This window comes from Myodes glareolus, chromosome 1, assembly GCF_982192425.1.
Source record: "Myodes glareolus chromosome 1, mMyoGla1.1, whole genome shotgun sequence".
In the NCBI taxonomy this organism is placed as follows: Eukaryota; Metazoa; Chordata; class Mammalia; order Rodentia; family Cricetidae; genus Myodes; species Myodes glareolus.
The window spans coordinates 59,856,427-59,877,067 of NC_142026.1; the positions used below are offsets into that span (position 1 = coordinate 59,856,427).

Below are 20,641 nucleotides of genomic sequence, written 5' to 3' on the forward strand. Positions count from 1 at the left end.
AGTCCAGGAGTCCTGGGGGCCTGAGAAAGGCAGAGGGTAGGGGTAGTGAACTCAGGAGAAAGGAGGAAAGTAGATGGGGAAGGAGGAAGCAAGAAGAGCTCACAAGCTCACTGCAGCAGACGGAAGGGATGAGACGGCACAGGGCGCAGGCCATGGCTATTTCTTGCCTAGATAATTTTCCCAAGGTTATGCTCACACCACATGTCCACCTCCAGTTCACTCTCATTGACTTACCAGAATCTGAGCCCCTGAATTCAGTATCTTAGATCATCTGGTAATACTCACGCTTCCATGTCCCCCAAGTTCATTTGGGGTCCTTTAGTCTTGATATGATCAAGAAAGCAGTCTCAGGTACATGTACAGACCATGGGTTCAAATCCCAGCTCTGCCACTCAATAGCTCTATGGATTTAAAAAATAAAGGGCTCCTGCAAGTCGGAACTTCTATCTGTGAAGAGCAAACAGTCCCCACCAAAAAAGACAAGCTTTTGGAGAGAATGGGAAATATTGAGTCAAGACTCTCCATATGAACTCACTCTGGTTGGCTTTGAACTTGCAGTGATCCTCCTGCCTCTGCCTCCTGCCAAAACTACAGGCATGTATCATCACACCCATCCTAGAAAACTTTTTCTGAGGAACCAGGTGGTATTTTTGGCCCTGTGTACACTGGGCTATGCAGCAGAGGCGGCAACATGGCTGCAGACAGTATGTGGAGGAAGGAGCAAGTGTGGCTGTGGGCCAGCAGAACTTATTTACAGAAACAGGCTGTAGGCTGAGGTGGGCTTTGGGCCAAAGTCTGCCAACCCCTGCTCCCTTAGGCCATGGGAAGCCTGCTGTGAACCAGGGAGGACAGCCACACACCTGAGGTGTAGGAGAGCTGTCACCCCCTGGCTCGTGCTGGCTCAAGTCTGACTCAGCACCTAACACCTTTCCCTTGTTCTCCTCTGGTCTCTTTCCTCACTTGATGGCACACCCCAAAGTGGTTGTCACTTCTGGTCTTCCAAGAATGCACCTCCATGTCTCCCCTAAATTCCTTCAAGTCTCAAATACCACTTCCTCCTGGGAGCTGTCTCTCCCCCAAAAGTTTCTTTGCACACCGCCACACAGTCACCACCACCACCACCACCACTCACTGAATTTTGCTGAGACCCAGTCCGACAGCCCAGAGGCCCGAGCTCCAGGTCCTCTTGCCTTCCCTGCCTTCCCGGTGCTGGCATTTCAGGCACCACGTGCCCCACTTTGAACCAGTAGTTTGTTTGCCGCTTGAGACAGGATCTCACCATAGAGCCCTGGCTAGTCTCAAACTCGAAGATCCCCCTGCCTCTGCTTCCGGAGTTCTGGGACTCATCATGTGGACCACCACAACCCGTCGAACCAGCATTTTTAACACTTCTTCACCCCTCATCCCAGGCAACTGCAGAAACTCAGGTTCTCCGGGATTGTCTCAGCAGATGCTGCGAGATATAAGGCACTATGAACAGCGCCAACCGAACTCGATCCCTGAGTCTAGTTTAATAGAGTTTTCCTCTGGGCGCCGGCATTGCCCACTTGGAACCCTGGGGTTTTCATTAAGAACTGAAGGCAGCGGCACAGGGTGGTGGGACGATGCGCGGGAGCCTCAGTAAGGAGGGAGACGCAATTCGGCGCCCAATGACACGGAGACCACCAGTCCTCTCTCACCTTTAATGAACACCCCCATTAATGGTGGGCTTAGCAGGGGTGCAGGTGTCCTTAAATACGGCCCCGAGCGCTGCGGGCGGGGCGGGGGTGGGGCCGGGCCTGCCGGGAGGGGCGGGGCGGGGCGGGGCGGGACCTCAGCTGCACTTGCAGGAGCGCACGATCATGTTGGACAGCTGCTCCACCTTAGGCTTGCGACCCACGTAGTAAACGATGGGCAGCGGCTCCAGCGCCTGTGGTACACAGCACGGTGACGCCGAAGCACCCGGGTTGTGTTGGTTGTAGAGGGCAAGAACCTGCGGGCGAGCCAGGGTTACGATCAGGGTCCACAGATTCTCCCCATTAGTGTCTCCACATTTCTGTGTCTCTTATCTCTGAGTCTCCCCATCTCTGTCTCTCCCCAACTTCCATCTTTCTCCCTATCTTTCCCAATCTGTCTATTTCTATCTCTGTCTCTCCCATTTTTCTCTACCCATTGCTTCATCTCTTTGTCTCTCTTACCTGTCATCTGTCCCCATCCCTGCCTCTCCCTGTTTCTGTCTTGTTTCTCTTTCACCCTATTCCGCTGTCCCCACACGGGTCCAATCTCTTTCTCTCCCTACCACTCCAGCCTTTGCTCCATCCTGTATCATGAGCCAGACCCACCTTGCTGTACTGTGTGTCCAGGCTCCAAATGTAGGGACAGGGCCCCAGACAGAAGTTGGCATGGTAGCCCTTGGGCTCATGGATCCACTTCCAGCCCAGATCCTTCCGAAAGTCAATGTACAGCTGTCGCACACAGCAGTTCTTCTCGGTGGAGCTGTGGGCAGGAGGAAGGCAAGTCAAGAGCAGGGACAGGCCGGGAGGTGGTGGCACACGCCTTTAATCCCAGCATTCGGGAGGCAGGGGCCTGCGGGTCTCTGATTTCAAGGCCAACCTGGTCTACAAGAGCTAGTTTCAGGACAGGCTCCAAAGCTACAGAGAAACTCTGTCTCAAAAAACCAAAAAAGAAAAAGAAAAAAAAAAAGAAGAAGAAAAGAGCAGGGAGAGTCACGCCGCCTCTCCAGCCTGTCCATATGCTGCACCCTAGGCTGCCCTCGGCTCAGCCTCCCCAGGACCCCTGTGATGACAGCAACACTGAGAGCAACCATCCAGGCTGCTGGTGAAGCCTTTCCCAACTTTAGTAAATATTGGCAGGGCTCACAACAAGCACTAAGAAACCCCATGAGCACTCACATGGGAGGACGTCATAAATCATGTCACATCCACACATGGAGCACAGAAGTGTAATCCCAGCCCCACGTGCGCTGACATGTCCTATTTGTACAACTAATGTTTACCGAACCACTACTCTGTGAGGCCGTGACGCCGGTTGGCACAAACAAAACAGGCTGCTGCCTCGGAGGCCTTCGGAGGCCACTTGTCACAGCTTGTCACACCACTCTTCCGTCCCAGACGTGGCTCTGTCCCATTTATAGCAAAGGCCTAAGTTATCACCATGAGTCACAGGTGCGCCAGAACTGGCTTCCCTCAGTCTCCTCTCACCCACATCATCAGTCACACAGGCTTCCTCTCTAGTCCCCAGACACAGGCCTAGCCCGCGTGGGAACACACACTTATAATCCCAGCACTTGAGAGGTAAGGCAGGATGATAAGTTCAAGGCCCTCCTTGGAGACACAGCGAATTTGAGGTTAGCGTCAGCTATGTGAGACTGTGTCTCAAAAAGTCAAAACACAATCGGTCCCACCTCAGGGCCTTGGCACATGCTGTTTGCCTAGCTTGTTCTCTGCAGATAAGCCCACTCTGCCTTCCCCCTCTACTTCATTTAAGTTTGGCTCAGAGTTGACAGGATGCAGATAGAGAAGACTGCCTCGAAAACCTGATGAACTGAGCGTGATTCCCCAAACCCACATGAACATGGAAGGAGAGAACAGGCTCTACAAAGCTGTCTTCTGCCCTCCTCATTTGCACCATCGTACATGTGTACACTCACATAAAATAATAAAATGTAGGGACCGGAGAGATGGTTCAGCAGTTAAGAGCATTGCCTGCTCTTCCAAAGGTCCTGAGTTCAATTCCCAGTGACCACATGGTGGCTCACAACCATCTGGAATGAGGTCTGGTGCCCTCTTCTGGCCTTCAGGCATACACGTAGAAAGAATATTGTATACATACTAAATAAATAAAAAAATAATAATAAAATGTAAAAATAAACCCATCCATGGTGGTGCATGCCTTTAATCCTACCATAGAGGCAGGAGGGAATCTCTGTAAATCCTAAGCCAGCTACAGCTACAGGGCAAGACCTTGCCTGAAAACAAACAAATAAATATATAATGACGTGTTTTTCCACCTCAGCTCAACTGTCAATCACCAGGGAGACTTAAATCCTGAAATAGCGCCTGGCAGCAATGGATGTTCAGTGAGTATCAATTACACAAATCAACACAGGTCTCTCTGATAGGCCTTGCTCACCACCATCCAGAGTGTGCATCGAAACAATTGTTCAGTTCAATCCTGGGGATGTAATGCTATGACTATTACAAGGAAATGTGAATTTCTGTATGGTTTTTGGTGTTGTTTGCTTTCAGATAGGGTTTCTCTGTGTAGCCTGGCCTCAAATTCAGGGATGCACCTGCTTCTGCCTCCAAAGTGCTAGGATTAAAGGCATGTGTGCCACCACATCCGACTTTTCTATATTTTAAAGATGTATGTATTTATTTTTAAAAAATAAGTGTTATGTGTGTGCCTATGTAAGTTGATGTGAACCATGTGTGTGTGTGTTAATTCTCAGTGAGGCCAGAAGAGGGCACCAGGTCCCCGGAAACTGCAGTTATAGATGTTATCCTTGTAAGTGACCATGTGGGGTGCCAAGAACTGAACCCAGGTCCTCTGGAAGAAGAGCCAGTGATCTCAACTGCTGAGCAATCTCTCCAGCCCCAAAGTGTCCAGATTTGAAGTGGGTAAAAAATCATGATAATGTCGGAAGCTGGAAGAGGATTATGTTACCTCTGTTGCTTCTGTGTACATCTGAAATTTCCACCATAAAACAAACTTAATCAGAATAGGAAAATTAAATAGTCCCAAATTAATTTCTCTCTCTCTCTCTCTCTCTCTCTCTCTCTCTCTCTCTCTCTCTCTCTCCCCCTCTCCCTCTCCCTTTCCCTCTCCCTCTGTCTCTCTCTCCTAAGATAGGGTTTCTCTGGATAGCCCTTGCTGTCCTGGAACTCACTCTGTAAACCAGGCTGGCCTCAAATTTAGAAACCGCCTGCCTCTGCCTCCTGAGTGCTGGGATTAAAGGTATATAACACCAGCACCAGGATTCCCAATATTTCTTTTGTTTGTCTTTTTTGAGACAGACTTTCATGTAGTCAAGACTGGACTACAAGTCCCTTGGTAGCCAAAGCTGACCTTGAACTCCTGATCCTCCTGCCTTTGCCTCTCAAGTGCTGGGATCACAAGTGCGTGCCGCCACACTTGGCTTATGATATTCACTCTCTCTGGCCTGGCTTCTAACCTGGCCTCTTCACCAGACTAGTTTTCCTTGCCAGAATGTTTCAGCATTGTTTTTAACAATGATTGTCTGTCTCCTTCTCATCATGGGAAACTATCTCTCTTTTTTTCAGACTGGGTTTTGTGATGTACACCAGGCTAGCCTTGAACTCCTTATAATCCTGCCTTAGCCTCCCAAATTCTTGGATTACAGGCAATTACCACATCACTCTGCATGATCCCCAAAAGAGGGAAGATAGTTAAAACAAGATCACATCATGTAGCCTAGGTTGGCTCAGACTTCATGTAGCCCAGACTGACCAGTAAGAACATTTTAGCATCTGTGTAATGGCATGTATCAGAAACACCATGTAAAGATACAGGTATAGTATAATTCAAACTCCAATACAAATGAAACTGCTAGCAGAACATGTATTAAAGTGATGACAGTGAGTTTCTATGCCCAGTAGTGCGATGGCTTTCTGGATTTTCCAAATTCTCAGCAGTAGCTGGTGACTGTTTTTAGACTCAAAATAAAATAACTCAAAGAAGGAAAATGCAGGCTTCATGACACCTGAAAAGTAATTCTAAAATGTGGGCAAGACACTGGGAGATGGGGCTGGACAGATGGCTCAGAGGTTAAGAGCATTGCCTGCTCTTCCAAAGGTCCTGAGTTCAATTCCCAGCAACCACATGGTGGCTCACAACCATCTGTAATGGGGTCTGGTGCCCTCTTCTGGCCTGCAGGCATACACACAGACAGAATATTGTATACATAATAAATAAATAAATAAATATTAAAAAAAAGAGACTGGGAGATGGCTCAATGGTTAAGCACAGTGACTGTTATTATAGAGGACCTGGGTTCGATTACCAGCTCCCACATGAAGGCTCACAACCATCTGTAACTCCAGCTCCAGAGGGTGCAGCACCCTCTTCTGCCCTGTGGGCAACATGAATACATGCAGTAAACATACATCCATGCAGACAAAACATCACAAAAGTAAAATAAATAAAAACTAAAATTTTGCCCAGGCAGTGTACAATTCCAGCACTCGGGAGGTAGAGGCAGGCAGATCTCTTTGAGTTCGAGGCCAACCTGGTCTACGAAGCGAGTTCAAAGACAGCCAAGACTACACAGAGAAACCCTGTCTCAGAAAACAAAACAAACAAACAAAATCCACTGTAAATTGGCCTACTAAAAAAGAACATGTACCCTGAGCAGGCATGGCTGTGCACAACCATAATCCCAGAAGTGAGCACCAGAAATGCAAGGATCTCTGAAAGTCTGAAGCCAGCCTGGTCCATGCAGGAAGTTTCAAGCCAGACAGGGCTACATAGGGAGACCTTATTTCAAACAATGAAAAATAAAGCATCCGGGGGGCTGGAGAGATGGCTCAGTGGTTAAGAGCACTGACTGCTCTTCCAGAGGTCCTGAGTTCAATTCCCAGCAACCACATGGTGGCTCACAACCATCTGTAGGGAGGTCTGGTACCCTCTTCTGGCCTGCAGGCATATACACAGACAGAATATTGTATACATAATAAATAAATAAAAATCTTAAAAAAAAAAAAGAAAAATAAAGCATCCGAGGATATACATAAGTGTTCCACAGGGACAAATTCCGGGAGGAGACACACAGGTCATTGTGACTAAAAGGGAGGTGACCATGAGCAAACCCCAGGACAAGAGCCACATAATCCACAGCAACACTGAACATTGAGGTGCCTGTGGGCTCAACCTGCGCATTCCTGCTGAACCACGGGTGCTGGGCTGAAGACCAACAGCTCTCCTGGTGACCATGACACACCTGGACTTCCTGGAGGGCAGTCCTAGGCGTTGCACAATCCCTTGCCAGTCTGCAGACTGTTACAGTATAAACAGAACACTCGACCAAAGGAAGCCTTTCAGATTGGACGTTTTGGGATACAGGATATTTACACGGACTTTACCAAACGTTAAGTACCCTCCTGCTCCCCCCTCATTTATTTTAATGTTATTTAATTATTCATATTTTATGAGACAGGCTCTCTACAATGGCATCCTGAAATTTACTATGTAGACCAGGATGGCCTCAAACTCATATGAAGACCCTATCTCTGCCTGCTGAGTGTGGGATTAGAGATGTGTGGCACCAAACCTGGCTATTTAAGAGCATTTTTACACGTATGAGTGTTTTCCTGCACGGATATGTGTGCACTCCATATGTACAGTGCCCACAGAGGCCAGAAGAAGGAATCAGATTCCCTGGAACTGAAGTTAGGGATTGTTATGAGTCACCATGTGGGTGCTGAGCGCTGAATGTGGGTCCTCAAGCTCTCGCTGCTGAGCCAGCTCTCCAGATGTCCTGCCCCTTTCGATGCAGGGTCTAACATAGTCCAGGCTGCCCCCAAACACACTGGCTTTGCTGCTTCTACTTCCCCAGTGCTGTTGTTATAGTTGTGTCCACCACAGCCGGCCAGCTAGATTTTAGACTTCTGAATTATGGGGTTTTTTTTCTTCTTGTTTTTTTGAGTTAGGGTTTCTCTGTGTAGCCCTAGTTGTCCAGGAAATCACTCTGTAGACCCAGCTGGCCTCAAACTCACAAAGATCCACTTGCCTCTGCCTCCCAAATACTGGGATTAAATGCATGTGTCACCACTGCCCAGTTGAATTATGGATTCTCAACAGTTCCCATCCTCACAACTGTGTCAACAGTAGCCAACTTGTGGCTAGTTTCATTCTACCTACTTCCATTCTGCCCCTGTATTCTTTTCATTTGTTTATTTGGCTTTTGTAGAATATTTTAAAATGTTAACATGAGTCAAAAGTACAAATCAATATGCTCAGTGGCTCTAGCCCTGCCTAGAATCCCCCAGTGAGGGGCTGGGGTGTGGCTCAGTGGTAGAGCCCCTGCCTAGAATCCCCCAGTGAGGGGCTGGGGTGTGGCTCAGTAGTAGAGCCCCTGCCTAGAATCCCCCAGTGTGGGGCTGGGGTGTGGCTCAGTGGTAGAGCCCCTGCCTAGAATCCCCCAGTGAGGGACTGGGGGCGTGGCTCAGTGGCAGAGTACTTCCCTATCATGTATAAGGTGCTGAGTTCCCTCCTCAGAAACACAAAAGCAGCAACAACAACAATAAAATTCTAGATAAGAATTTAAAAGCAACTTATTAAAAATCAAATACTACTCGAAGTTCACAGGTCCCAAAAGGTCCCATACAGCATGTCTCTTTTCCCTTTCTTCTTCTCCCCCCCTTCCAGTGCTGTTGTTATATATCCCCCTATTCTTTGTACTGTGTTTGCTGAAGAAACTGACAAGGTTTCCGCCAACTGTATTCTGCTGGGTGCATACCCGTGGTACTGCTTAATGTTCATCTGCCCTCTGATTCAGAGAAACATGGTAGCTGGCAACTACAGTACCCATCAGATCATGGTTGTTCTATCTGGCAAACCTTCCTAAATGGCACTGTGTTCTTTCGTACACAATGGGTTGTCACAGCTGGGGACATGGCTGGGTGAGTAAAGGGGTTGTTATGCATGAAAACTTGAGTTTTCCAGGGTCCACATAGACAGCAAGCATAGCCAGAACAAATGAATGTATTTGTATATATATTTATCTATATATGTATAAATATATACATATATATGAGCATACAGAGAGAGGGAGGGAGGGAGAGAGAGACAGAAAGAGAGAGATTTTCATAATTTCCTAGGTTTGCTCTCTAGTGTGGGGGAACAGAGCTCGCAGAGCTACCTGGTAATTAATTGTCAAAATTAATTATTATTAATCTGTCAGAACTTCTATCTGCTCCTATGTGAAGGCTGATGGCACAGGTGTTGAAGATGCTGAGGACTGACACGGAACACAACTATGCAATCTCAAGCAGGGAACGGCCAGGTCAGCTCATTGCTCTCAACACTCCTACCCTGGATTTCAAACCTTCGAGGAGCTAGCATTTCAACTTCCTCACATCTGCAGCATTGAAGCTTCGTATGGGTCCATCATTCTGGAACCAGGTGGCTGTACACACCTGTAATTCCAAGCCAGAGAATTCAAGCCAGCCTGGGATAAAGACATAAATCCGAGGCGGAAGGAGAGGACTGAGTCCCAAAGATTGTCCTCTGACCTTCACACAAGTGTCATGTGACATGGATGCCCCCGACACACACACTCACGCATACACACACAATATAACTTTAAAACAACCAATAAAAAGAGCTTGCCAGCTGGGTGGTGGTGGCACACGCCTTTAATCCCAGCACTCGGGTGGCAGAGGCAGGAGGATCTCTGTGAGTTCGAGGCTAGCCTGGTCTACAGAGCTAGTTCCAGGACAGGCACCAAAGCTACAGAGAAACCCAGTCTCAAAGAACAAAAACAAAAAAACAAAAAAGAAAAGAAAAAAAGGGGGGGTGTCTTGCCATCCTGCGAGTAATCTGGGCTGGGCACTCCAGAAGTCCCATTTTCCGACTCTTGAAGATCTTGTCTCCTCAGAGTCCTGTATTTCAATGTTGTATTCCAACACACCAACACCTAAGCCTACATCTCAGAAAGTCCAACCTCCCAACTTCTTCAGGCTGCAGCACGGCAGGATCAAGGGTGCTGACCCTCAGGAGACTCCCATCCTGGCTTTCCCCACTTCCAACCTTGGCGCTAACATCCCCAAACCAGATCCAGCCATTCCGAGCTCTCTCTTCACCACTCAGCAGCGGCTAACACCGAAGACTACCGTCTGCAGGAGCACGGGAACTCGAAGCAGACCACTTTTGATTGGGAACCCAAAAGCTAGGATCTCAACACTCCTGCTTTCCTGAGGTCAACACTCAGCTGCTCACAGTAAATCTTCTTTCATTAGAATCTCAACAGGGCAGAAATCTACCTAGCTAGAACTTAAAATCCAACAAGACAACCTTCCAACATAGACTTCTAACTCTTGTGCCAGCCTTCCTAAATTCTCTCATCCCACCACTCCAGTAAGAAAATACCCCATATTCTAGGACTCTCAGCTGCCTACAGAACCAGGAAGCCCTTCAGGCTTAGAGCACCAGTCAGGCATCAATGGTGGCATACGGGTCCCACAGACTACAGTCAAGCCCCAGTCCTGAGCAGCCTCAGTGGAAGGCAGAGAAGTTCACCTGAAGCAGTAGTTGGTATCCAGGGCTCTGCGGTGCCTCGAGCTGTGCAGGTGTTGGGCCCTCTCCAGTGGGGTGGCCATGAGGAGCAGGAAGGGTCGGTTCATGTCTTGAATAGAGGCCAGGTCACCACGACGTTTGGGACTGATCCCTGTTTAGGTTTGGATGTTGGGGTGAAAGACATACACACTCAGAGGGATGTGTGGGTGAGCAAGGATACATGATTTCAACAGGCACACACGCACAAACTACACCAGGCATCAGGCTCACCATTGATTTCCACGTGGAGTACGTTATCTTTGCTGTCACAAGAGCAGTGGGCGCTGAAGCGAAAGCCCTGTATTACGTCTGTGGGAGAGGGAAGGAATCTGAGGTTATGACTCACCCAGTTTGAGGGAGGAGGCCGACCGGCAGGAAGCTGCCAACCCCAGGGGCTCCTTCCTGTTGTCACCCCACATACCTCACTCTTGCTCCTAGTCTTTGAGTTGCTGGTCCCTTCTCGCCCTTATTCAGGGCTCAGCTCAAACGTCAACCCCTAGCAGAGGCTCCAAAAGACACACATCCCTCTCACACTGCCATCCCTTCACTTTCTCCTTGGCAGGCAGAGGCTCTGACATTTCTGCTTGACTATTTCCGCCTTTTATTGTTCTCAGTAGAACAACATGCTCAGGGGAGGGATCCATCCCCTGCCTTCATTTCTTTCGTTTAAAAAGAAAAAGTGTGTGTGTGTGTGTGTGTGTGTGTGTGTGTGTGATACATACAGCATACATATTTGGAGATAGAAAATGATAACATGTGGCGTGTTTGTGTGGTGTGCGGTACGTGCAGAGGTCACAGCTGGGTGTTGGGTGTCCTCCTCAGCTGCTTCCTCCTTTACCGCTTTGAGGCAGATCTCTGAACTTGGGCCTGCTCCTTTGGCTAGGCTAGCTGGCCAGAGTTGTGTGTCTGCCTGTCTCCACACATACACTCCATCCCTAACAGGGCTGGGGTTACGGACATATGCTATGCCTGGTTTCACATGGGTGCGGAGGATTCGAACTCAGGTTCTCATGTTTGCCAAGTGGAAGCTCTTGCCCACTGAACCCTCTCCCTGGCCCTCTTTATCTTTTGAGATAGGGTCTCGTGTAGCCCAGGCTGGCCTCAAATTCTCAAACTCACTATGTGGCTAAGAATGACCTTGAACTCCACTCCGGATCCTCTTGACTCCGGCTCCCAAGTGCAGGGTTTAGTAGGCCATGTGCCACCACGCATGTTGTTGTGGGTCCATTCTCTTTGTGCTCTGAGAAACCTGATCCTCAGTCATAAACATCCACTGTGACCCAGGGTCAGGAACAGTTTTGGTAAAGCAGAAGAGTTCACACCTAACGCAGGTGCGGGGTCCTAATCTAAACTCTGCGGAAGGTCCTTGAATCTTCAAACACCTCACTCTTACAGGCCAGAAAGGAAGACACACAAAAAGGAAGTCACTTGGCCAAGGCCACACAGGGGGCCACAGGCAAAGGTACAGTGTAAAAACTAAGCTGCCTGCTTTCCAATCCTGCACTGGTAGGGTTTTTTGTTTTGGTTGTTTTTTTTGGTTTTTTTTGGGGGGGGGGTACTAAATTGCTCATTTGGCCATTTTTTCCCATTTTATTTATTTATTGTGGAGGGTATGCATGTGCCAGGGTGTGCATGGAGGTCAGAGGTCAGCTTGTAGGCGTTGGTTCTCTCCTTCTACCATGTGGGTCCTGGGGATGGAACTCAGGCCATTAAGCTTGGCAGCAGACACCTTTACCTGCTGAACCATCTCACTAGCCCAGGGGAGATGTTTGTTTTCTGTGGAGCCTGGCTATCCTGGAATGCACTCTGTAGACTGGCCTTGAACTCAGAGATCCTGCCCGCCTCTGCCTCACACGCTGGGATTAAAGGCAAGCACAATGCCACAGCCGGGTGGCTGTGGGAAGCGTTCCTTGAGAGGACACGTAAATGATACTAAGCTCCTACTGTGTACCGGGCCTTGCTGGATGCTTCAGACTCAGCATCAATGGAGAGAGAAGAGATACTTCTCAACGTCTGTCTAACCGTTTTCAAAGCTCTTCCTGGTGCCAGCCTGCTCAATCCCATCGTGCATCCGGCTAAAGGACACATCCCATGAGTCTCCCCACAGGTACTCTCATCCAGGAAGCCCTCCCAGGTCCTAAACGTCCCTGGGTTTCTCTGAATCTGAGCTTCCCTCATCTCAGTCCTGCCCCCTCTATGGAGGGCTCTGCTCTGGCCTTCCTCATCGCAGACCAGGACAAACTGCTAGGGCTTTGTGAGACTGGCGTCTGGAAAGACCCTGTGGGCCTTGTGATGGCAGGACCGGGTTATGACTATGCCCCCTACAGCGTGCAGCACAGATCACTCACAGTAGAAACCTGTGGCACTGACTGAATGGATCTAAGGAAGAGAGAGAAAGACAGACACAAGTACTGTGGATAGAGAGCGACAGGGAAAAACGACTCCCTCCTGTCAGGCTCTCCTGACCAAAGAGCCTTGGTACAGGCTACTCTTGTATCTCCTTTTCCTGACTGTCTGCTAATCTCACTGACATTACCTCACATGCCTCCCTCCTCCAGGAAGCCCTCCTTGAACAGAGACAGTCAGGACACCTCCTAAGCGCTCATCTCCAGCTCTCTCCCGAGTCACCACCACCTAGCTGAAGTCGGTTCTTCTTCAACTACCCTACCCAAAGGACCAAAGGAGTTCAGGTGAGCTGTTTGGGTAGCTGCTGTGTCCCTAACTTCCCTGGCAGAGTCCAGGTCACCACAACCAATCACCTATTGTTCAAGCAGTTAGAACTGTGGGGTACTTTTTAACTAGGGTGCTCTGTGACATCACTATCAGGTGTGTGTGGTGGGGACAGGTGTCAGGCTCAGTGATGCCAGGACAAGTGATAGGGTGACCCTGCCGAAGGTGGGCACAGACAAGCAATCTCACCTCCTTGGCTCAGCCATTGTCGGACAACTGTGGTAACGTCAAAAGACAACCACTCAGGTGTATCGGTGGGGGACAGCAGTCGGTTACTAAGGTAACGCCAGGAATTGTTGTTGTATTTCTGAATGGAAGCAAAGAAAGAGGAGTGGGTAGCTGTCACCATGCCCCCAGATACCCTGATAGTAACCCTATGCTGTCCCCATGAGGTGGCTTCCAGACAATCCCCAGACACTGGCTTTGGTCACATCACACTACAGGCCCTGCAGGTTCCACACTCATAATAGCCCCCAAGAGCAGAAAGCAGATGGGGAAAAACAACAGCCCAAGCTGTGCTCAAGGCACCGTGAGGCACCTCATCCTGTACCCCCAGCCTGCGAATCATAGGCATGTCTTTCCCTTTCTGGGCCTCAGTTTCTTTCATGGTGGAATGCTCAGCCATGGCAGCTGGGATGGCCCACAATGCAAGATGGTTTGGCAGTTTGGACACTGCCTCTGAGAGCAGTAATTTTCTCATTAGTTTGTTTATTACTTTATTTATAATTACTATTGTGTGTATGTCCAAAACGGTCTTCTCAACAGTGGATTTAAAAAAAAAAAAAAAAAGACCTGGTCTCTCTGCAAAGCCCTAGCTGTTCTAGAGTTAACTACATAGACCAGGCTGGCCTTGAAGTCACAGAGATCCTTTTGCCTCTGCCTCCTGTGTGCTGAGATTAAAGGTGTGCGCCACCACAACCAGGCTTAGAAATGTTATTTTTGGCAAGACAGTGGTGGCACATGCCCTTAATCCCAGCACTCGGAAGGCAGAGGCAGGCAGAACTCTGAGTTCAAGGCCAGCCTGGTCTACAGAGTGAGTTCCAGAACAGCAGGTCTACAAAGAAAAACCCTGTCTCCGGAATAGCGACTCCTAAGAGACCAGAAAAGCATTTGAAACACTTAATTTCTTGGTCTGAGACAAGGTGTCACTATTCCACCTAGGCTGGACTTGAATGCTTGGGTTCATGACATCTTCCTGCCTTTGTGTCTCAAGAAGCTGGGACACCAGGTACAACTACATACAGCTCATTAGATGCATTGGTGTTTCGCCTGCATGCATGTTTGCGTGAGGGTGTCATATCTTAGAGTTACAGGTGGTTGAGAGTGGCCGTGTAGGTGTTGGGAATTGAACCCAGGTCCGCTGGAAGAGCAGTCAGTGCTCCTAACTGCTGAGCCATCTCTCCAGTCCCTAGACCTAAATTTTTGATCCCGTTTCCACCTCCCCTGCGCTGGGACTGCAGGTGTGCTGGGGATTGAGCCCGGGCTTTCTGCATGCTGTGCAAACACTCTACCATCCAACTTACACCCCAGCCCCTCAGTTTCAAGTTTTCAAATTTGTTTTATTTTATGTGCTATAAGGGTTTTGTCTCCTTGTGTGTATCAGATCCCCTAGAACTGGAGCTAATGCTTTTGAGTCACCGCATGGGTGCTGCGAACTGAGCCCAGGTCCTCTGCAAAAGCAACAGGTGCTCCCAGCCGCTGAGCCATCTCTACAGCCCTTCGAATTCATGTTTAGTTAAGTGAAATACCACTTTTCCCTTAAGACAGGGTCTCATGTAGCCCAGCCCAGTCTCAGACTCCTGATCTCCTGCCTCCATCTTCCAAGAGCTGGGATTCCAAATGTGTGCTCCTTCTTTTTTCCTTTCCTTCCTCACTCTTATTTTTTTTTTTCAATGCTGAGTGTGGAACCTAATGCTTTCTTTAGTCATGCTAAACAATCAGTCTACCACTGAGTCACACTCCCAGCCTTCACTGGAGGATTCTAGGCAGGGGCTCTACCACTGAACCACACTACCAGCTCCTCACTGGGGGACTCTAGGAAGGGGCTCTACCACTGAGCTACACCCCCAGCCCCTCACTGGGGGATTCTGGGCAAGGACTCTACCACTGAGCCACACCCTAAATCTCTCACTTATAGATCCTAGACATATAAGCACAGATATCAATCTCCTGGTTCTTTCTGCATTTTTAGCATGCAGCTAATAGCATGCAGTCTAAGAGTTTTTTTTTTTTAAAAAAAAAAAAAACCCTAGGACTCAATATTCTGTCCTCTACGAATGGCTATGTAGATTCTGTAGCCTTCAAACTGGGCCACCTGGCCATACCTCGGCACTGATGACCTGTGCCCTACCTCTCAGACTCCAAGCCTCACCTGGTAGAGTTCCACGTGTTGTTCCACTCTTGATTTGAATCTCTGCAGACGCAGCTCTGCCCGGGACAGCAGTGGGGGTTCAGGCACTGCTTCACGAATGTCTGATGTATTGAAGAACATATATACACTGTGTGGGATGTCTTTGGTCTCTTCATAGATTGCTAGATGAGAAGAAGGAGAAGACATTAGGTGTATGACAAGGATGGGAGGAACATAGCTTCTGAACCATTAACCCTGACCCTGAAAGCCCCAGGTCGGCGGTCCACCTGATAGTTTTAGTTTTCAACTTTTCATTGTATATTGTGTACCTGGGTGTTTTTGCTGTGTGTGTGTCTGTCTGTGTACAATGTGCATGCTTGGTGCCTGTGGAGGCCGGAAGAGGATGTAAAATCCCCTAGAACTGAAGCTCACTGGCTGTGAGCTGCCATGTGGGCTCTGGCAAACCTCTGGAAGAGCAACCAATGCTCTTCTCCGCTGAGCCATCCCTCCAGCCCCCATTGATCATTTTAGCTGGCTGACCTGGAGTGGGGGGGGTTCTCCTTTTCTGGGTTTGTTTCCTCTCTACTAAGTCCTGCCCATTCCATGAAGCATCACCTGTCAAGTTCCCTTCAAGTATACAGCTGCCAAGGCCGGCCCACCTAGGCTGCCGGAGACCATGTCTCAAACCAAACAGAACCAAGTTGTGGTGTAAGGGACACAGGTATAGTTTGGGGGATCAGAGAGTCTCCCTGCCACTTCTCAGCTGCAGGCCTCAGGTGCTCCTGCACCGAGCCACACCCACAGCTCCTCCCCTGGCGGGTTCTAGGCTAGCAGCTCAGCAGCTGAACCACACCTCCACCCCCTTTGTGGTGGGCCCTAGGGACATGCCCTAGCACTGGGCCAGTCAGTCTCCCTCGTGTTAGTCTTTGGAGAAACAGTGGTACCATTAAGTTCTGATGCCCAAACCCAGACTATCCTAACTGAAGCACTGTGGAACCTGTGGTGATCAAATTCCTCTTTAACTGTAAAACACCATCCAGTTCCAGGATTACAGGAGCAGATGAGACGCGAGACAAAAGCTAAAGTTGTGACACACATATCAATAACATGTAAGTTAGCCTGTGCAAGTCTGCAGCCAGCATGAAGGAAGCTGAGGCAGAAGTATTTTGAGGAAGTTAGCCTGTGTGTATGTACTGAGACCATATTTTCTGTTGTTTTTTTTTTTTTCCTAAAGGGGTGAGGGAAATACAGCAAATGGTAAAGATATCACTTAAAGCACTTTACAAAGACAAAGACATTGATACTTCACAACATGGCAAGATGCAAGCCACCTGGCTCCAGGGACTGATTTTTTGTTTACTTCATTTCTGGAGACAGGATCTCATAGCTTAGGCTATCCTCAAACTCATTATGTATCCAAGGACTTTTTTTCTTTTCTTTTTTCTTTTTTCCAAGACAGGGTTTATCTGTAGCTTTGGTGCCTATCCTGGAACTAGCTCTTGTAGACCAGGCTGGCCACGAACTCACAGAGATCCACCTGCCTCTGCCTCTCCATTAAAGGCCACCACCGCCAGGCTCCAAGGATGGTCTTTAAATAATCTACCTCCCTTGTGCTGGGATTACAGTCATGTGGACCACTATGCCTGGCAGGCTGTGATCTGAATCCCTAAACTCTTGTTACTTTCTGGCCAGAGTGATGTTATTATTATCCATGTATCATCAGTGTCAAAAGTTACTTCCTCCTTTAGTCCAGTTCCGGCACAGTTAGCAGTGAAGGGCGTTTCTAGGTAAAAATGATGGAATGATGGGAGCCCCGTTAACCAGAGGGCTTCCTAGGCTAGAGGATGTTTGGGTTGGGGGCACGAGGGGGTAAGGTCCTGAATTCCTGCATCAACTAGGGCAATCGCATTTGGCTTCCTTCAGCGAGGATGGGATGATGTCCCAGACAGCTATTAAGGGCAGAAGACACCTCTTCCTGGTGGCCCTATTCTTGGTTCAGTTGTTACTCAGCAAACCTCAAAGGAAGGGTAGCATCTTGGCTGGGGGTAACAGATAGGGGAAGGGGGGGGAAGCAGGAAGGACTATGGGTGTCACAGAGAGAGGTGGAGTGGCATAGAGATGAGTAGGTACATGGGAGAGAAGACACGGAAATGGGGAGCTATATGCATATGACAAGAAATACGGACAGTCTTAGGGGAGAGGGAAGGACTTCTCCACCGAAAGGGTCATATTAAGTAGTGGTCAGGGAAGGGTGTCATTAGGCTGGAGCCACAACTGGGTACAGCAATGTGCAACCCGGAGGGGCTTCTGCCCCCTAAAGTAAAGCTGCCGGGTCATGCAAGGTGCCTGAGTCCCGCGTGGGTGCCGACAGAGCGGGGCCGTGAGTGTCCCCGCCCACTGCTGGGGTGAGGAGGGCGGGAGGCTAACAGCCTACGGAGGGCGGGATCTGGACCTGCCTCATCTCGCCCCAGGCTCCGCGCACGATCCCCCCCCCCCCCCCCGCCCGCCTCCCCCTCCCGGGCACGGGAAGGAAAGGGAAGGGAGGAGGGCTAGGCGGCCGGACGCTGGGTTTTCCCCAGTCTCTCCAGGAGGAACTGGGATTCTGGGGGTACAGCCGGGCAGGATTCAGCTCTATGGGGTCCTCTTACTTTTTCAGGAAGCGCAGGCTCCTCCCCACGCGCGTGGCACCCACGTGGAGCTTTCTCACCCTTACTGACTCGGTTTTCTCTTTTGGGTTTTGCAGACAGGCTCTCCCCTAACTTTTAGCCGCTCCCCTAGGCTCGACTCCTGGGGCTCAGCCACTCCCTTCCACGCCCAGGCCAGGGGCGCTCGCCACTCACGCCTGGATGGCATGGTATCCCTGCTCCACCCGCCCGCCCACCTCGCGGGGCCATCTTCCCACGCCAGTCTCCCCTCTTTTATAACTCTTTTCCAATGACCCGGTATTCTAGATTTCTTGGGGACTCGCTCGCTTCCTCTACTGGGCTCCGCTTGCCCGCTCGTGCTCTTTTACGTCCCTAAGCAAAACACCCGTGACACCTCCGGGCTCATTTTCCGCACCCTCTCCGTTCCTCTCTCTTTAGACTCCTCTCTCAACAACTTCGCTTCCCTTTTTTACTTAACTTATCACTTGCAACCCCACAGTGACTCCACAAATTCCCCCTATCCAGCGTGCGCCTGGCCCCTTCTGGAGATGAGTCTACTTGAGAGTTTATCTGGCAGTTCTAGGGTCCTTATCCCCTAGTTTTTGTCCTTGAATCTCTTCTCTCCATCTCATGACCCGATCTAGCGTCAGCTTTCCACGCTGCCTCTCCTTTCCCAAATGCTGGGCGCCTTCCATTCTCCTGAGCCGGGCTCTACCTTTCTGAAAAGGGAACCCAATGAGCCTTGCATTTTTAAGCACTGTAAGAAGAAACTTAAAACAACAAAATATGCCAAATGTTCCTTCTAAAAAAGACTGTCCCCACGATCTTGCTCCCCTCTAGAAGAGGTCCACTTTTGCTCACTGTCCCTTCCTCTCCAAGACCAGGCACCTGGGGTAGAGACTAAGCGCAATCCTCCTTGGGATACCCAAACATTCGTTCCCGGAGCCCCCAGGAGTCCCCTTCCTCCAGCCAGTTTCCTCAGACGGTAATTTCCTCCCAGTGACCCCAGCACTCCGGCGCCCCCTGCGGGCTCCCTCCCGGCTCCCTGGCCCCCCTCCGAGCTCACGGTTGGCGCGATCCACCATTAGCACGCGGGTGACCTCTTTGGCGTAGTAGTCCGCCTCGGGCTCGGGCTCCGGGTCGGCGCTCTCGCCAGCTACCCGGTCGCGGGTGCTGTTGTATAAAGCAAGCACGGCCTCGGGCAGCGGGCCGGGCGGCACCTCCCCCTGGCTCGGGGGACTGGCGAGCCGTAGTTTGGACAGGATCTGACCACGGATGGCTTCGATGCGCTTCCGCTTCACCAGCTCCATGTCGATGGTCTTGCAGGTGGAGAGTCCCGCGGCTGGCCTCCCGGGCGTCAGCACTAGAAGCCACGGGAGCGGGAGCAGAAGCGGCAGTAGCCGCAGCCCCGAGGGCGGCATGGGAGAGGCGGCGCCCCGCGGCAATGCGGAGAGCGCGAACCCCGGGCAAAGGTGGGATGCGGAGGCCCCGCCCCTGCAGGGTTTGGGGGGGGGGTCTCCCAAGGAAAGGTAGCAGAGAGTCCTGAGTAATTTGAGGTTGAGGGAGAAAGCAGCAGGAGTCACAGTGAGGCTGACACAGGGTGTCTCAGTATGCCACCGGGGTAAAAAAAAGAGATGAACACTCTCTCTGGGACCAAAAAGTGAATGTTCTTAAATAGGGGAGCTACTGCCAGCAGGTCTGGGGGAGATCACCTTCCTGGGGGAGCGTGGGTCCTGGGATGCGGGGGACTCAGGAGGCAGGCTTGGGGGAGGGCGGCGTGCAAGGGGTGCGCCCCGGTTTTGGGGTGAAGTCTTCGCGGGAGGCGGGGCTTGCGGCTCTCGAGGGCTGGTCCGGGATAGGGGCGTCTGAGGAACTCCGTGTAGCAAACAAACGTCCACGACGGTGAGCAGGGCGGTCTGGAGTTCCTAGGTTCTGCCTCTGTGGGACAGCGCAGCGCCAAGCGGTCCCCGCGTCTCCAGCTCGCGGTAGCAGCGGAAAAGTCTCAAAACTTTTTTCCTCTTCTCCCAACCAGCTCGTCCCTCCTCCCACTCCTCCTCCCCCTCCTCCCCGCAGTGGCGGCGGCGGCTAGACTCAGATTCTGGGGCCTCGGACGGCTCCTCGCCTGCTCTTTTGCCGGCTGGGGCGGAGGTGGCTTCGCGGACGGCTCAGAGCCGGGGGTGCCCCGAAGGGGCGTCCCCCCTGCCCCGGCCGGGGGCCTCGCTGTCTGGAGGATCCGCGGCGGGAGGAGGAGGGGGACGGCCTGGGGCACGAAGGGCGGCGGCGGCGGGGACCGGCTGGGGCGGCGGGGGTTTTGAAGCCGCCCCGGCCCCACCCAGGAAGCGCGCGCGGGGCGGGGGCAGCCCCAGGAGGAGGGCTTAGGGGGGGGCCACCGTCTTCATCTAGCGTGGGCGGGCTCCGAGGGGGGTCCCTTACAGCCCTGCGGGAGGAGACGGGCACCCCAGCCCTGCCCCACCTCCAGGGTGCTGCCTCCTGGCGGCCGAGCTCTACGAAAGTGCCCCGTGGCTTTGGGGGTTGATGAAGCGTCAATGGGAAAATGGGGACTTCGTGAGAAAATAGGGTCCCAGAGGAGATATTAGAGGTGGGGACCTAGGATGTAGAGACT

The 20,641-nt window shown here is 50.9% G+C and overlaps 1 protein-coding gene across 1 annotated transcript; it reads right to left on the reverse strand.

The window, feature by feature from the left end:
* Window positions 1-1,668: 1,668 nt before the first annotated feature.
* Tgfb1 (transforming growth factor beta 1) lies at window positions 1,669-20,299 on the reverse strand. The gene is made up of 7 exons (XM_048440897.3): window positions 19,085-20,299; window positions 15,395-15,555; window positions 13,213-13,330; window positions 10,525-10,602; window positions 10,258-10,405; window positions 2,322-2,475; window positions 1,669-1,972 (listed from the first exon to the last, which is right to left on the reverse strand). The coding sequence occupies exons 1-7, from the start codon at window positions 19,437-19,439 to the stop codon at window positions 1,814-1,816; spliced, it is 1,173 nt and encodes a 390-aa protein (XP_048296854.1). The 5' UTR covers window positions 19,440-20,299; the 3' UTR covers window positions 1,669-1,813.
* Between the last annotated feature and the right edge of the window lie 342 nt (window positions 20,300-20,641).

What these genes read in the sequence shown, in the direction of transcription:
- Tgfb1 (XM_048440897.3), bottom strand. Translation starts at nt 19,439, where the DNA reads ATGCCGCCCTCGGGGCTGCGGCTACTGCCGCTTCTGCTCCCGCTCCCG. An exon ending in ACTCCACGTGGAAATCAATG is followed by an intron (nt 10,406 to 10,524) that starts GTGAGCCTGATG and finishes AAACCTAAACAG; the next exon opens with GGATCAGTCCCAAACGTCGT. An exon ending in TGGACACACAGTACAGCAAG is followed by an intron (nt 1,973 to 2,321) that starts GTGGGTCTGGCT and finishes GCTCGCCCGCAG; the next exon opens with GTTCTTGCCCTCTACAACCA.